The sequence below is a fragment of the Phoenix dactylifera genome, chromosome 17, assembly GCF_009389715.1.
Source record: "Phoenix dactylifera cultivar Barhee BC4 chromosome 17, palm_55x_up_171113_PBpolish2nd_filt_p, whole genome shotgun sequence".
Taxonomy (NCBI): domain Eukaryota; kingdom Viridiplantae; phylum Streptophyta; class Magnoliopsida; order Arecales; family Arecaceae; genus Phoenix; species Phoenix dactylifera.
This window is the reverse complement of record NC_052408.1, coordinates 8,475,022-8,492,646: the sequence shown is the minus strand read 5'-3', so window position 1 is coordinate 8,492,646 and position 17,625 is coordinate 8,475,022. Positions and strand designations below refer to the sequence as shown.

At 44.1% G+C, this 17,625-nt stretch overlaps 1 protein-coding gene across 2 annotated transcripts in view; it reads right to left on the bottom strand.

Annotated features, from left to right (window-relative positions):
• LOC103706416 (agamous-like MADS-box protein MADS3) overlaps window positions 1–17,625 on the bottom strand; it is a 48,723-nt gene that overhangs the window by 6,709 nt on the left and 24,389 nt on the right. For both annotated transcript variants that reach the window (XM_039114878.1, XM_039114877.1), the window contains exons 2-4: window positions 13,382–13,460; window positions 9,035–9,096; window positions 8,757–8,856 (exon numbers count right to left, since the gene is read on the bottom strand). In XM_039114878.1, coding sequence (XP_038970806.1) covers window positions 8,757–8,856; window positions 9,035–9,096; window positions 13,382–13,460 — 241 coding nt within the window. The remainder of the gene's footprint in view (window positions 1–8,756; window positions 8,857–9,034; window positions 9,097–13,381; window positions 13,461–17,625) is intronic.

The window sequence follows — 17,625 nt, the reverse complement described above, 5'->3', positions numbered from 1 at the left end:
TCGGAGAAGGGAGTCCGATTTCCAGTAGGATGACGGCTTCCATTCCGTATGTCAGGTTGAAGGGAGTCTCGTCGGTAGGGACACGGAATGTAGTTCGATATGCCCAGAGAACATTGTACAGGTCTTCGACCCACTGTCCCTTGGACTGGTCGAGCCTGGCTTTGAGTCCCTGCAAAATAGTTCGATTCGTTACCTCGATTTTCTCCGTTTGTCTGAGGGTGCGCAACTGAGGTGAACTGATGGTCGATGCCGAAGTCGGAGCAGAACTCTCTAAAGCGAACGTTGTCGAACTGGCGACCGTTGTCGGATATGAGGACGCGGGGAAGTCCGAATCTGCAAATTATCGACTTTCAAATGAAGTCCCGCATCTTTTGCTCGGTGATCCGGACGACCGGCTCGGCCCGACCCATTTTGTGAAGTAGTCGATGAAGACGACCAAAAATTTATTCTGCCCGGTGGCCTGGGGGAATAGCCCCAGGATGTCAATCCCCCATTGGGTAAAAGACCAGGGGGAGCCAATCGAGGTCAAGGGGGCAGAGGGTCGGCGTTGGATGCTAGAGTACCTTTGGCATCGATCGCATTTCCGGACGAAGTCCAGCGCATCCCTTTGGAGTGTCGGCCAGTAGTATCCCTGGCGTAGGATTTTGTGCGCCAGCGCACGGCCTCCCACATGACTTCCGCAAATCCCCTCGTGGACTTCGCGCATCGCGTAGTCCGCTTCTGTCGGGCGGAGACATCTAAGGAGAGGGGAAGTGAAAGACCTTCGATAGAGCTTGCCCTCATGAAATATGTACCGGGCAGCAAGGCGCTTGACTCGGCAGGCCTCGCGCTCATTGCTAGGGAGAGCCTCATCTTGCAGGTAGCTGATTAGCTCGTCCATCCAGCTTGGCTCGACTTCGATGCATAGAGCCGGCTCGGGCTCCTCCGTGCTGGGCGCTCGGAGGTACTTCAACACCGCTGTCTTGGGGAGCCCCCTCATCCGGGAGGATGCTAGCTTTGACAACTGGTCAGCTCTGGCATTCTCCGCCCTGGCGATGTGTTCGATGTGGAAGGCGCCCAGTGTCGAGGTGAGGTGCCGCACTTTCTGGAGATATTTTTGCATTGATGGTTCTCTGGCCTTAAAGTCTCCCAAAACCTGGCTCACGACCAGTTGGAAATCGCTGAAGGCCTTCAGATCCTCGACCTTCAGCTCCTTGGCTAGCTTGAGTCCGACGATGAGTGCTTCGTATTCCGCCGCATTATTGAGGCTGGAAATTCGAGGCGCAGTGCTTGTTCGGCAACTACCCCCTCGGGGCTAGAAAGGATAAGACCTGCTCCGCAACCCCCCGAGGTTGAGGAGCCGTCCACGTGCAGGGTCCACGACTGCTCTGAGTGCTCCGCCGTAGGTGTAGGCTCAGGCTCGTCGGGCACTGTGCATTCGACGATGAAGTCGGCGAGCGCCTGGGCTTTGATGGCTGGCCTCGAGCGGTACTCGAGGTCAAATTTTTCGAGTTCTACCGCCCAATTCATAGTCCGACCGGCGCGATCCGACTGTTGGAGAATTTGCTTGATCGGCTGATCGGTCAGTACGGCCACTGTGTGAGTCTGAAAATAGGGCCGGAGCCTCCGGGCCGAGACGACCAACGCGAAGATGGTCTTCTCCAGTTTGCTGTACTGGGTCTCAGCATCTCTTAAGACCCGGCTAGTGTAGTATACTGGCTTTTGGAGCTTGTCCTCCTCTCGGACCAGGACCGAGCTCACTGCCACTGGCGAGACGTCCAAGTACAGATAAAGGAGCTCCCCTTGATGAGGCTTCATGAGCAAAGGAGGGGAGGCGAGGAGGTGCTTCAGCTCTTCAAAGGCCTGCTCGCATTCTGCCGACCACAGGAAGTTCTTCGGCCGCTTGAGAGCTGCAAAGAATGGGAGACAGCGCTCGGCCGATCGGGAGACGAATCTCCCGAAGGCCGCCACCCGCCCTGTAAGTCGCTGCACCTCCTTGACTGTCCTTGGGGGCACCATTTCTTGGAGTGCCCGGATCTTCTCAGGGTTGGCTTCGATCCCCCGCTGGGTTATCACGAAGCCAAGAAACTTGCCAAAGGTAACTCCGAAGGCAAACTTTGCGGGGTTAAGCTTCATTCGGTACCTTTGGAGTGTGGAGAAGGCTTCATTAAGGTCAGCTATATGATCTTCTGCCATTCGGCTCTTCACCAACATGTCGTCGACGTAGACCTCCATATTTTGGCCTATTTGATCTTTGAATATTTGGCTGACCAACCTTTGATAGGTTGCTCCAGCATTCTTTAGGCCGAAGGGCATCACCTTGTAGCAGTAGGTGCCTCCATCGGTGATGAAGGCCGTCTTCTCCTCATCTTCTGGCGCCATCCGAATTTGGTTGTAGCCTGAGAAGGCATCCATGAATGTGAGCAATTTGTGTCTCGAGGTGAAGTCCATGAGCTGATCGATGCTGGGAAGTGGGAAGCTATCCTTTGGGCAGGCCTTGTTCAGGTCAGTGTAGTCCACGCACATACGCCATTTTCCACTCGCTTTCTTGACAAGGACAACATTGGCGAGCCATTCCGGATAAAATATCTTTCGAATGAAGCCGGCCTTGAGGAGTTTGTCTACCTCCTCGGCCGCCGCTTGCTGCCGCTCGGGGGCGGTACTCCTTTTCTTCTGCCGCACGGGCTTGCAAGTCGGCTGCACCTGGAGTCGGTGGACCGCAACCTCCGGGTCTATTCCCGGCATGTTAGCGGGCGACCAGGTGAAGATGTCCATGTTGGCCCGCAGGAAGCTGACAAGGCGATCTCTTTCGTGGACCTCAAGGCCGGAGCCGACCTGCACGGTGAGCTCAGGGGAACCATTTTGTAAGGAGATTTGGATAAGTAGCTCACCTGGCTCTACCCGTTTCCTCTGGGGGCTAATCCGCGCCTCCAAGGTTTCCGCTGGGTGTTCATCGCTCGGCGCTCTAGTGGTCGGTTTGGCGGATTGTTTCGCCCCGTGGGTCGCCATGTAGCATCGCCTTACCACTGTCTGGTCCCCACGGGCTTCGCCAACTCCCTGACTAGTGGGGAACCGCATGAGCAGATGGCGGGTGGAGACCACGGCTCGAAGTGCGTTGAGCCCTGGTCGTCCGAGAATTGCATTATAGGCTGATGGTAGACGCACCACGAGGAAGTTCATCCTCACTGTACTCTCTCGGGGAGCGAGCCCAACCATAACTAAGAGGTCGGCCTCGCCTTCCACGGGGACCGAGTCCCCGGTGAATCCGACCAGTGGGGCATTCATCATTCGTAGTTGCCCTTCCATCAACCCCATTCTAGAGTAAGCATCAAAGTACATAATATTCGCCGAGCTTCCATTGTCTACTAGAATCCGTTTTACATCAAATTTATTTATGACCATAGAGATTACCACAGCGTCATCGTGGGGGGTTTCGACTCCCTCCAGGTCCTCGTCCGAAAAAGAAACTTCAGACGTGCGAGGGCGCTTTAGGAGAGGTCTTCCTGCGTCTGGCGCTTCGGCTGGGACCCCCCTCTCTATGGTGTTGATGACGCCAGCAATAGGCTTGTTGGTGCTCGGCTCTCCATGCTGCGCGGCCTCCTCCACGGGCCTCTTCTCCTCACGCCGGCTCTGCACGAACCGGTTGAGCACCCCTCGGCGGATGAGTGCCTCGATTTCGTCATGGAGCTGGAAACAGTCCTCCGTGTCGTGGCCATGGTCGCGGTGGAAGCGGCAGTACTTCCGGGGGTTGCGCCGAGCTCCGAAGTCCCGCATCAAGGGGGGAGGCCGAAAGTAGTCCCGGCCTTCGATCTCCATGAGGATCTCGGTCTGAGGAGCGTTGAGGGGAATGTAATTATCGTACCTCCCATTGAGTGCACGGGGCCGCATTGGAGACCTTAAGCGAGGCGGGGACCTTGGTCGGGGCGGTCCCCGTGGTCGTGGCGGACTCTTTGGACGAGGCGGGTTAGCTCGGCGTGGAGACGGGCTCCGGGGGCGGCCGCGCTCTTCGCGGCGCCTCTTGCTTTTTGGAGCCCTGCTCGGCTCCACCCCGTCTGGAAGCAACGGCTTCCTCGGCCTTTGCGTATTTCCGCGCCCGGACCAGCATCTCGGTAAAATCAGCTGGAAAGTTCTTCTCGATGGAGAAGAGAAACCTATAAGATCGAGCTTCAGTCTTGAGCGCAGACATGGCTATCGACTGGTCTAGCTCGTGGACTTCCCACGTCGCAGCGGTGAAGCGGTCCAAATATTCCCTGAGCGACTCCCCCTCTTGTTGCTTTATGTCGAGGAGGGAGTCGGAGGTCCGCCGCTGGGGTCGGCTGGCAGCAAAATTGGTGGCGAACTGCCTGCCGAGCTGCTCGAAGTAGAAAACAGTGCTGGGCTTCAGCCCGATGAACCAGAGCTGAGCTGCTCCCCGGAGTGTCGCCGGGAAGGCCTTGCAGAGTATGGCCTCCGAGGAACCTTGCAATGCCATCAAGGCTCGGTAACTCTCCAGGTGATCGAGGGGATCGGTCATGCCGTTGTAGGGTTCCACCTGGGGCATCTTGAATCTCGGCGGAACCGGCTCGCCCTCGATCTGTCGGAAAAAGGGGGACTTCGTGGAGAATTCGAAGTCGCCCTTATACCTTGCTCTCTTGTCGTGGAGCGCCTCAATCTGGCGCTCCAGCTTCTCAACCTTTTTGTCGAGTCCGTCGCCCTGGGGAATCGTGACGGTGGTCTGCTCAGGGGCTAGTCGCCCCGGGACTGACTCGACCTCTGAAGATTGCGGCTAGTCGCCTGGGGCCCTCACTAGGGACTCCCCCCAAGGGAATGCTCGGGCTGACCCCTGGTGATGGCACTGCTCCCCGTCGTCAGCCTTCGAGGAGGCATGAAAATCCCGACCCTGGAGGGCCGGGTCATTCGGAGGAGGCTCCGGTTGCACCGGGGCTGGGGGGAGCGGTGCTGTCTGGATGCCCTTAGGCTGCAGGCTTTGGACAGCGGCAGCCAGGGCCTGGACCTACTGCACTAGGGTGTCAAACTGCTCCGACCGAACATGAACCGGATCGGCCGGAGGCGGAGAGTTCTGGACGGAATGTCCAGGGCTGGGTGGGAGACGCCGGGAAGCATTAGAAGCTCCCCTGCTTCTCAGCTTCATGATCGCGACTCGGGCCCTTCCTCTAGCACCAACTGTTGCTGGAATTTGGACCCGGGGGCGACCACTGGGCCGGAAAGGTGGAGCGCGGGCGGAGACTGGCAGGCGGCGGCTTGGCGGCGTGCGGCGTCTCCTGGGGACCTGCAACAAGCCGGTGGCCGGGATTTCTGGCGCCGGCCCTCCGATGCCTAAGTCAGAGGGGGCAGAAGAACATATCTGTGGTGCAGCAGAGTGTCTGGGATAATAATGTTTTTCCCTCCCCTCCTCCGAATGGGGAAGTTTCCCTTTTATAGAGGGGGTCGGGTTACCTGTGACATGACGATGCAGCCGGCCAGTCGTATGATTGGGTGCGTGGTAGAATTCAATGCTCGATCATGTGCATTAATGCTGTCACTGTAGGAGATCTGGCCGGAGCACTCGAACCGGTCGTGGAGTCATTCGCTACCGGGCCGGCTGGCCGTAGGGGGCTTGATGTCTGTAGACAGCGGAGGCCATACTCTTCAATGGCTGAGTTGGCTGCACAGCCGTTGGAGCCATATGCTTTAATGGTTGAGTGAGCTAGGCGTTTGTCGAAGCCATGCGCTTTAATGGTTGACAAGGACCTGGCTAGGTTTACTCATCGTACTGCGAAAGAACGTTCTCAGCGTGGGAACCGGGCGTCCTTAGGCCGGTAGCATCGTTCGGGTGCCTGTGCGCCTTATAGTCGAAGGGTCTGCTCGGAGGCACCGAGCTCCCTGATCGGAGAATCCACTCGGTCGGCCCCTGCTCGGAGGGGATCTGCTCGGTCGGCCCCTGCTCGGAGGGGATCTGCTCGGTCGGCCCCCGCTCGGTTGTCGTGGTGATGTTTTCCCCCAACATCCCCAATAGTATCTTAATTTTTAACTTTATTTGGCTTCTAAGATAATGATAAAATTAATGATGTTTTAATAATATTAAAATAGATGAATTTGACCCGCCTACCTGAAAGAAAGAAAGAAAAAAATAGAGAGAGAAAGAGAGAGTTTAGCTTCTCTCTCTTATTCTCTACTCTCTTTTCTCTCTCTTTCCTACTTTCTCTCTCTTATTATTCTTCTTTTTCTCTCTCTATAAAGTTTTTCTCTATCTAAACTTTTTCTCTCTAGAGTTGATTGGACCTCATAAATATGACTCTTAGTGATTTTTGGATCGATCTTGGTAAAAGGTCCAAATCTAGGGTCATTGGCAGCTTGCCAGCCCCCATCTCGGTCCTTACCAATATTATTAGATTTGATCACCTTCGATCTCTGTTGAACCATCTGTGCCCTAGTCTGCACATGATTCGATTAAATTACCTTATTCATACCGACCCATGCAGTCGAATACCGCCTCCTGATTGACATTGTCTTTCATCCATCTTGATTTAGGTATGAGATCGTATCCCCAATAGTATCTTAATTTTTAATTTTATTTTACTTCTAAGATAATGATAAAATTAAATAGTATTTTAATAATATTGTAACGAATGAACCTAACTTGCCTACCTGAAATAAGGTTCTGAAGCAAGAAAAGGTAAGTAACCTAATGTTTCAAAGTGTGTTTTCTAAATTTTTGGTAAAATAATAATTATTTGATTAAATTTGATTATGATATCCATTTTATATTTATTTAAATGGGTGAGGTATGTTAATGTTATGATACTAATTATTTTAAAATATGTTATATGCTATGTTATGAAATATGAAAAATAGGACTAGACAAATTATGAAAAATTTATTTTCTCGGTATGGCTATGATCTAGCCCTACTAATGGAGATTATTTGTTGGCCCTGTCGACTTGTAATCTATAAGAAACTGATTTCGACATTGCACCACCAGTGATAAGAATAGTGGTATTTGAATACCGTACCACGGATGGTTATAATAGTGGTGTTTGGCACTTTTTGCATTTTGACCCATGACGCTGGGTTACGTGGCCATATCCTAATGTCGAAATTCTAGTATTTTTTTAATGAAAACAATAGTATATTTCAAAAAAAAATGTATTACTCAAGAATTGATTTACTTCCCAGTCAATATCTTGCTCTTTAATTATTTATTTATTTGATAGGTTCATATCCCACATTAGGGTATTATATTGCGTACTAGAATAGTATAGCTCATTATTACACTTTCTCTATTTTCCTTAGATCTAGATGCATGATTGCTCAGAACTTGGAGTGAGCTAGATATTTTGAAGATACTTTTAGTTATTGGAGTTTTAGTTAGAGTAGTTAGAGTATTTTATTTGATTTATATTATTAGTTAGCAAATGTTGACTTATGTCACTTTGGAACTATTGTAAGAATTATTTGGATAAGTTTTTGATTAAATAAATTTTTAAAAATTATTATTACTTTGATATGATCTGCAGCCTTACATGCTTGTATAGTCCGTCATACGGGTATGTGGCGTCTGCTATACTCTGGATTTAGAGAGTAATAGATAGGTTGTGGAGTGGCCAGAAACTGAAGAACTTGATGCCACTAATTTTAACAACAATCGCTAATCAAATAATTGAACTTTGAGGAAAGGGCTACTTAAAATGCAGCCCTAGACCTCTGGAAAAAGGAAAGAAACACGATCAAAGAGAATGAGCGAAGAAGAAAAAAGAAATAAAATAAGAAAAAAGTAATTAAAAGGAGAAAAAATAAAAAGAAAAGAGGCAGGCCATGGAAAGACTGGTTGCTCATGTACACTATTAAGGTCACTGCTTTTCATAAGGTAGATGTGTAGTTCTAGTCCCATTTGTATGCAGCATGATTTTTTGAACATAATATAAAATATAAAGCAGTTGTTTCAAAAAATTAAAATATAATGCAGAAATGGGAAAGCAGGTATATCTCTTTCCAGTTCCCACATTTATTGCAAGATTGTAAGAACCTGCCCATACACAAACGCTAGGTCTCCCTCCTTAAAATTAGGAAGTAAACACAAACCACAGGCAACTCTGCCATCTTCCACTTGGCGAGAAAAGTTGTTGGAAGCAGAGGTGAAGAACTTGGCCTTTCACTCTTCCTCTATTTCTCTACTTTTCCGCCTGTCAGCTTTATTTATTTTTTTTGTTTCCATTTAACGAAAGAGAAATCCCATCAACTCCATCAAAGACAGCCCTGCCCCTCAACCAAAAAATAGTTATTCATCTCTATCAACAGGAAAGCCCCCCTTTTTGGAAGGATATATAAATTACTTTTTTTTAACTTCCATATCCGTTCTTCGTGTTAGAAAAATTCTCCTCCATTTTTTTTTACCAAGAAGAGACAACTCCATCTTTCAGAAGGAGAAGTAAACCATTCTTATATATTACACCAAAACCTTTCCCATGAAAAAGAAGATTTGTCTTTCCTTTTCTAGGAGAACATGCCACTTGATCCCATTTCATTTACCAGACCATCCCATAAAGTTTGAGGTCCTTAATTTATCAGTTGATTTGATTGCAATTTACGAGTTTCATCCTCTCTATTTTCAAGAACTTTTCTAATATGCACGACAAAAGTAACATGATCTAAGTGAAAAACAGAGAGCATTTCATATATAAAACATAAAAGAGTCCTAATAAAATAGAAACTTAGCTAATTTCAGGTTTTCAGTAACCTGCTTGACAATAAACAAGACTAATTAAGAAAAACAAGATAAAAGATGCATCATGCAATACCCTCATTCGTCGGGTTCGTGACAGAGCTGATTCAAGTTGTCGTTCTAGTTGCTGCAATTCTTTCCCACTCAAGGGCCCAAGATCTTCTCCTAGCAAATGCCTAAATAACAATTAGCAATTAGATTCTTCCATACTATGACCAGAATATGTTTTGTCTTCATCTATGTAATAGACCGATTTCATTATAACATGTTTACAAATAGGTAGTTTCAGAAATATGTTAAGAGATGCTAAGCTGCTGTACAAGAATTGATAGTTGTCTTCAGAAGAAAATTAACCTTTGCGTACGCTGTAGGGACACATATTTTGCCTTCAGCTTTGAAAATTCCTGGTACCAGTTCTGTATTTTGATACAAAAATCAAAATGCTGCGGTTAGATTTTCCAATCAGAATTATGGGCTTCGTATATATATTTGATGAAAAGAAAAATTAAAACTACAGCTGCAACTAATAATGTTTTGTTAGAAAATTAAAGATTAGGGAGACAATATTCCTTACCTGACCCGCCAACCTAAAAAGAAGCTAGTTGGTTTCAGGTGGATATAATAATGTTCTAGTCCTAGATGGGTTGCCAAAACGCTCTCATTTGTTAAAATGGTCAGGTTTGGGTAAAGATGCTTGACCTGTTTATTGATCAGATTAGTTGGTATGACTGTGGCCTGGACCTTTAAAAATGACACATCATCAATCCATTGTGAATTATGTTTGAATTAGGGAGAAGACGGCTCATGGTCTCATGGAACAGAAGAGCAGCATAAAACATAGTAAACACCAGGAACTCAAAAAGTAAAATGGACAGGTTCCATGTCTAAGTGAATGGGAAAACTATTAGCCATGTCTAGACTTCAGGGAGAAGCAATTTAGAAGCTTACCAGAACAATATATCACCAACTACCAAAAATGTGCATATCCGCTACTCAACGGAGCGCAATATCTCAATGCATTGCATATGATCCAAATGAAATTTCCCTTTGATGGTGGTTCAGTGTCAACAATTTATGATCATGTCATAACATATGGCAGGGATTAAATTCGACCAATATTCACAGAAGTACTCCATAAGTAATTTTTTTCTAGCTTTGGATTAAACACAATCACCTTTCTCACCCATGGTGGAATTAGAATATTTCTGGTGTGTGCATTTGTATAGCGGTTCTTATTGAGTTGTTAGCCGATGCCACTTCTTCTCTTTCTTTTCAAGCCACATAATGCTTAGCATTCAGCTGAAATTTGGGGTTTGCTAGTGAAAGGAGGAGAGAAATAAGAACATTTCTGGTACCACTGGTTGTTGGATATTGTAGTTGTACTATTTTTATTGTCTAAAAATAATGAACTATTTATTTTATTCTTGAAAATAGTGAATTGTATTGTTGATGGTTTGTTCATTCAGTAGGTCTTGCATATTTTATATGACTATACCTTGGGGAATATGCAATCATGTCACGCACCAGCCTGAGCAGTGTGTTTGGTGCATGGCATCGAAATTTCATGATATTATGTACCTTTCATCTTCCCATCCAACTTGTTATCTTCTAATGCTATTCCTCATCTTCCCATTTTAGATTCTCTAGTATACTACATATTCTTCTATGAAATATCTACATGTACTCATGCACATAATAATAATGTAGATGATGAAGAACCATGTTAACACAACAATTTCAACACTCCCCTTTGTGGTAACATGAGAAATTATACAGAAATTTCTTCTAAAATGTTCAAATTTTCTTCTGGACAAAGCCTTTTGAAAATACCTACCACTTGGACATTGGTGTCCACCTTGATGGGATGAATTACTTCTTCTAGTACCTTTTCTCGTATGAAGAGATATTGAACTTCTATGTGTTTCATCTGAGCATGAAACACGGGATTGGATGCTAGTCAGATGGTGCTAAGGTTTCCTCCAATCTTCACCAATTCATCCAGAAGATGAAAAATATCTTCAACGAGCTTTCCTAACCAAATGAATTCTTATGGAGCAAGTATCATTGCATTGTACTCGGCCTCAATGCTTAATAATGTCTCAGTCGGTTGCTTCTTGCAACATCAAGATATTGCTGCTAATCTAATACCGAAGACATCCTGATATCGATTGCCTTGTAGAAGGGTCTCCCACCCAATCTGTGTCCGTGAAACCATTTAAAAAGATTCGTTCGTCCATTCTGTACAACTAGCCACATGTGATAGTTTAATTTAGATATTGAAGAATCATCTTTATTGCATCAAGATGAAGCTTTCTAGGCTTTTGCATAAATTGGCTAATTGCAACCATCAGAAAAGAGTTATCTAGTCTTGTAATAGTCAAATAAATTAAACTTCCAGGAAGCATCTGATAAGCATGAGCATCTTTGAGTTCCTTTCTTGATCAACTCTTCATTTCAAATTTTGCTCCATCAAGGTAGACATGGGCTTGCAATTCATCTTAATGATTTTTTCAAGAATTTTCTTAGAACTTCATGCTTGAAAAACAAGGATGCCTTCCATTCACCTTATAACCTCCAAGCCAAGAAAATGTTTGTGCTCCCTAAGGTAGATAAGCGATGCCCAACTTGCAATGGGATAATCATCTAAACCTCACTAATTATAGTGATTTCCTTCTCTTGTTGTTATTCTTGTTGTTCTCTTGGTTGCTTCTCTTAAAGAGAGTTCAACTTCTTGAGATTGTGGCCAACTCAGCACATTAATGCTAAAGCAAAATATTGCCAGCCCTACTTTCCTTCTCTCTATGCCTCCTTTCCTCCAACAAATTTCATCCTCCATGATTGATGGTGTTCAAGGCAAGGAAGATGGAGATGGGAGGGAAAACCTAGAAAGATTGAACTTTTCTCTCTTCTATAGATTTACCTATGATGAACTTGGTGGTTGTGGTGGTGGCAGAGACCTATTTCTTAGATTTCTGAGTTGGTCGGTAATGGAGTTAGTGATAAAAGAGATGAAAAGATACAAGAAACATAGACCTATTTTCTAGATGTCTTGGTTTGCCTCATCATTGACTGGAGCTTGACACTATCAATTGCTCTGTTGGGGGTAAAAAATATGATAGATTTTTATATCATGGGCGAGAAATATGATATTATCGATTGCCTCTTTATTGGTGGGAAATGTGACCATAGCTAGTCTAAAACCAAAAATAGCTTCAATTTCTTATGGAGCACTCCTAGGATGTTTGCCAAAGCTAGCCCTTGTTAGAGGTTATAAAATGATCATAAATTGTTGATATTGAAGCATTGTTGGAAGGAATTATCATTTGGGTTGCATATTAGGTATTGAGATATTGTAGCCTGTTGAATAGTGAAAATGGAATCCAAATTCTAGTTAACTGATTTGTGCATTTTATGATAAAACTATTTCAATAATATTTCAATGGGTTTATTTATTATTGAAAATTTGTTGTTAACCACCATTTACTTATTTATTTATGTTGGGGTGTGTAGGGGTGGATTCTTACTTAGCTGCAACTCATGCTACTTCTTTGTCTTCCTTTTTATGGCTGCATGGTGTTTCATACTAGGCCGAGGTTTAAAGTTAGCAAGAGGTGAGAAGGAATTAGAATGCCTCTAATACCAATGTTTGGAAATTGTAGTTAGACTATTTTTATTATCTAATAATATTGGAACAATATTATATTATTCTTGGATGACAATTATACCAATGTTAAGGTTTGTTCATAAGTAGGCCTTGCATATTTCCTAAGGTTATACCCTACATCATGTGCCAACCTAAGTGGTGGGTTAGGCATAACAAATGGTAAGAAGTGTTCATATCTAATTTAGACAATTTATTATGAAGAATCTTGTGGGAGAAATAGTACACCTTTAAAGGTGCCAGCTCAATGAGTTCATTGGGTGTCCAATACAAGTGATCTAGATTTGATCTCACCATCATCTTTATTTTGGATGAACTTATCCTAGTTCTTAAAACAAGAAGGAAGAAGAAAAAAAGAAGGGATAGATGGTAGAACTCCATTTTATCCTTTGAATATCCACTTGTCTCAATCCTGACATCAATGTTACTAGAAATGGGATAGTACTGGTATTTTTCTTGGCGAAGAGTTTGTATTAATTTATAGACAATAGGGACTTGGTCTTTGCTTCTGCTAAATAATTGGTTCCCTATTTTCTTTCATTTATGCATAAAGATAAAATCCTTCTAGCTCGAACCTCAAGAAAAGGAACAATATAGCAAGTTGCACACATGCAATACGCACCCCACCTAATTCTATATTTATCAAATTCTACTAGTTAAAGTAATCTCATGATAGATTACAAATGTTGTAAACCCTAAAGTCTCCATGAGACTATTTCGATAATTCTTTTCTTATGCATCTTGACTTAAATTTTAGTAAATATTAATGGATTGACATCATGTTTTTAGATTGTTTCCTCAAATTATATTAGAACTAATTACTATATAAAAATGGATCCCAAATAGATTATCTGCCAATGGAGAGTTTTCTAATTTTCATGCTTGAAGTTTATTCTAAAATTAACATTAACAATTGTAATTCCTTGTACATAAGGAAGTTTTAGGCATAAATAGTTTTTATTCAAAAATGGAAAGATGTAGCACATTTAGAAATAACTACATGACTAATATTACATTCAATAAAAGAAAATAGCGCAAACCTGTGTTCCATGTTCATCTATAGTAGCATCTTGAGATGCATAACAGCAACTTTGATATCGCTCGATAGTTTTGCTTACCCTAGTAAAAGAAAGTTAGCAAAGCGTAAATTACATGTTTATTCTATATAAGTTACTAGCACAAGGCATATGTAATATATGATGAAAAGCATAATGGTCGTGACATCAAGTGGAAGTAGTTGTGAGAACCCAGGAGAAAAAAAAAAAAAGAGGATGGATGGGCCGGCCCGAAGAAGCCAGGCCCATCCTCATTTACGATCGTGCCCTAGGCACGATCGTGGAAGGGGGGCTGAAACGCAGAGGGGAGCCGACTCGCGGGGGGGGGGGGGGGGGGGGGGGCAGTGGTGGAGGAAGCCATAAAGCCTCTCCTCCCTTCAAGAAGATCCCCACAAATCGGGTGAAGAGATTTTGGATCCGTTCATGTAGATCCGAGTTTGCTCAAGGTTTCTTCCTTCCGGTTTCTCGCCGGAAAGGTCGCCGGAACACCCCCATCGGACCGAGGGGAGGAGTCAGCGATGCCAGGAGATTTTGATCAGGGGACTCTGCACCCCAGCTTGTAGGTTGTAATTCGGATCCGTATTTGAGTCAGTCCACAAATTTCTGTAAGAATCCCTACATCTGAGCACCTCTATGCATATATTTGATTTATTGTTGGGTTTATTTTATAATTATGTTGTTATTTATCTTATGAGCTGATATGACACATATGAGGTGTGCATTTTGTTTATTATGAAAATATTGAAATAATTAAATTGGAAAGAATTAATATATTTTTTAGAAGTTATGAAAATATGTGATCTGATTGAAATTGGATTAAACATGTAAAACTAGATATGTAAATTGGGTTGGACTAGCCTTGTCATGAGATAGCCTCTACGAGCTTATGCGTAGGATAGCTGCCATAAGCTGATGCGTGGGATAGCCTCCACGGGCTTACGCGTGGGATAGCCTCTACGAGCTTATGCGTAGGATAGCCTTCATGGGCTTACGCGTGGGATAGCTGCCACGAGCGTATGCGTGGAATTTGTGCAGTCTTGGACTGGATCATGATCTTGGTTAGTCCAAAGCCAGAAGTGAAAAATCTTAAAACTTGAGAATAAGAGTAATACGAAAGTGGATCACATAACGTGTAAAAAGGATTTATGTATATGTACTGGTTATATATACTTGTTGTTTGTTGAGCTTTTTGAATGATGAAATAGCATTTATTTGATGCTTTGATTATTTTATTATTATTACTATGTGTGGCTGTTGGGATTCTTATTGGACTGGAAAAGCTCATACTACACTTACTTTCTTTTTCAGAGGCACTGAATTTGTAGAGTCCATCGGGTGGGACAAGAAGTGAGATCGATCTGGAGTCAGACTGCTAGATAGTTAGAAGTTAGCTTATCTTTTATTTACGGACATTCGAAATTATGTAATCAATCAGTACATTTTAGTTAGTTTGGTTTAAATACATTAAACGTTAATTTTTGGTATTTTTGTGAATATTGTACCTTTTTAGGCCTTACATGATCTCTAGGGTTTTACTTTAGGGATTATGTGGCCGTGTCACATGGTCGCCCCGAGTGATGGGTTTGGGGCGGGACAGATTTAGTATCAGAGCTTAAGATTTAGGAAATCCTAGGGTTTAGGCTCGAGTAAGCATGAGTGGGGAAAATCACTAAACACATAAGATATTAAATAGTGTGTTTAATATATTAAGGATGCAAAATTTATCTCAATCTGATAATCTTGATGCTGGAAAAATTATGTAGGTTGATATGGCGCGAGGGCGTGGTTGTGGGCGTGCCAGAAGGCCGACCCGATTTGCGGACGGCTCCACGGCTTGGGCACCCTCTGGACAGTAGGAAGATACCTCATCCACGCCGACTCGAGGTGTGCAACAGCAGGAGCACACTATCGACCCTACTGGCAGTACTTTAGAGATGGGAGCTCCGGAGATTGGGACATCCGAAGGACCAAGTATTCAGCTTGGGGAGACGATAGGTGCTTCACAGTTGATGCAAATGATGGTGCAACAGCAAGTTGCTACCATGGCAGACATGATGAGGATGGTAGAGGTACAACAGCAGTTCTTGCAGCAGCAGAAAGCAATGTATCAACAACAGCAGCAGCAGCAACAGTTTCAAGGCACTACAGCTCAGCCGGAGCACCGAGTCAGTCTGTTGGATTTCCAGAAATATGCACCCCCAGCATTTAAAGATACGGCTGATCCGATGGAGGCTGAGAACTGGCTGAAACAGATGGAGAAAGTTTTTCAAGCCTTGAGGTGCCCTGATGAGAAGAAAGTCCTTTTTGCCACCTTCATGTTATAGGGTGAGGCAGTTGACTGGTGGGAGATAGAGAAAGGAAAGCTTGGTCCGAATGAGGCCTCCTTCATTTGGAAAGAATTTAAAAAGGTTTTCTATGAGAAGTATTTTTTCCAGGGTATCCAATTTCAGAAATATAGGGGAGTTTGACCGACTGTAGCAAGACGATATGACAGTCACCCAGTATACAGCAAAGTTTGAAGAGACGTCCCGATATGCACCGACCTTGATATCAGAGGATAGTGACCGAGCAAGAAAATTTAAAAATGGACTCAGGGGACGGATTCAGCAACAAGTCGCTGCTTTTGAACTGACTACCTATAAAGATGTGGTTAACAAAGCCCTGGTGATAGAAAAGGGGCTTGACAATGCTCAAGCTGCTAGAGAAAAGAATTTGAAGAAAAGGTTTCGACCCACTGATTCTCCGAGCCAAAACAGTAGACTTTTCAAGTCGAAGGATTTGAGACCGAATCAAGTTGTCACCAAAGATAGAGGGCAAGCCCGAGGTGCTATTAGATGCTACCGCTGTGGAGGACCTCATCTCAAGCGAGATTGCATATAGGTTGGAGGGACATGTTTTTCTTGTGGTCAAGAAGGGCATAAGGCTATTGTTTGTCCTAATGGAAAAGAACCGTAGAGGCGACAGGCACCTCAGTCCTCTCAGAGAGCTCCTGCAAACCGAGTACTTCAGGAAGGACAGCAACAAGAGGGAGCAGCAGAGGCCTAGGACCCAGGGGTGGGTCTATGCACTCACAGAGCAAGATGCCAAGGCTTCTCATTCAATGGTGACAGGTAATAAATCCATTCCTAATACTCTCTTATTTAGCATGTCATAAATTTTGTTAGGTTATATATGTTTGTGCATGTATAGTTAAAGATTATGATTAGGCGTCTTGTGACTATGTTTACAGGAATGATTAAGTTATTGTCATATGATGTAAATTTTTTATTTGACTTGGGTGCTACCCACTCCTTTATATCGGCCAATTTTGTTAGAAAGAATACTGAAATATCATCTGTGCCATTAGAATTTGATCTCTGTGTCTTAACGCCAAGTGGAGATGTTATATTAGTTAATTCAGTTTGCAAGAATTGTATTTTGGGCATTGAGGACAGAAAAATGAATGCAGACTTGCTGGTCCTAGAGATGAATAATTTTGATTTGATTCTTGGAATGGACTGGTTGGCAGCATACCATGATACTGTTAATTGTTTTGAGAAAACGATCAAGTTTCAGATCCCTGGTCAGCCAGTATTTGGTTTGGTGGGCAGCAAGTCACCTCATCAAATGAAGTTAATCTCAGCTCTATAGGCTGAGAAACTTCTTGCAAAAGGTTGTGAAGGATTCTTAGCTGCTGTGTTAGACACCTAGAAAAAGGAGCCCAAGTTAGAGGATATCCCTGTGGTGACAGAATTTTCAGATGTGTTTCTAGATGAATTGCCAAAATTACCCCCTGATAGGGAGATTAAGTTCTCCATCGAATTGATTCCTGGCACTGGTCCAATATCAAAAGCTGCATATCGAATGGCTCCAGCTGAATTGAAAGAGCTGAAGAAACAACTATAGGAGTTACTGGATAAGTTATTAGGCCTAGTGTTTCTCCTTGGGGCGCTCCTGTATTATTTGTAAAAAAGAAAGATGGTAGCCTCCAACTCTGTATAAACTACCGGGAATTAAACAGGGTGACAGTACGGAATAAATACCCACTACCAAGAATTGATGACTTGTTTGATCAACTGCAAGGGGCTCAGGTTTTCTCGAAGATTGATCTTCGTTCTGGCTAGCACCAATTGAAAACAAAGGCGGAGGATGTGCCCAAGACAGCTTTCAGGACCAGATACGGGCATTATGAATTTTTGGCCATGCCTTTTGGTTTGACAAATACACCGGCTGCCTTCATGGATCTTATG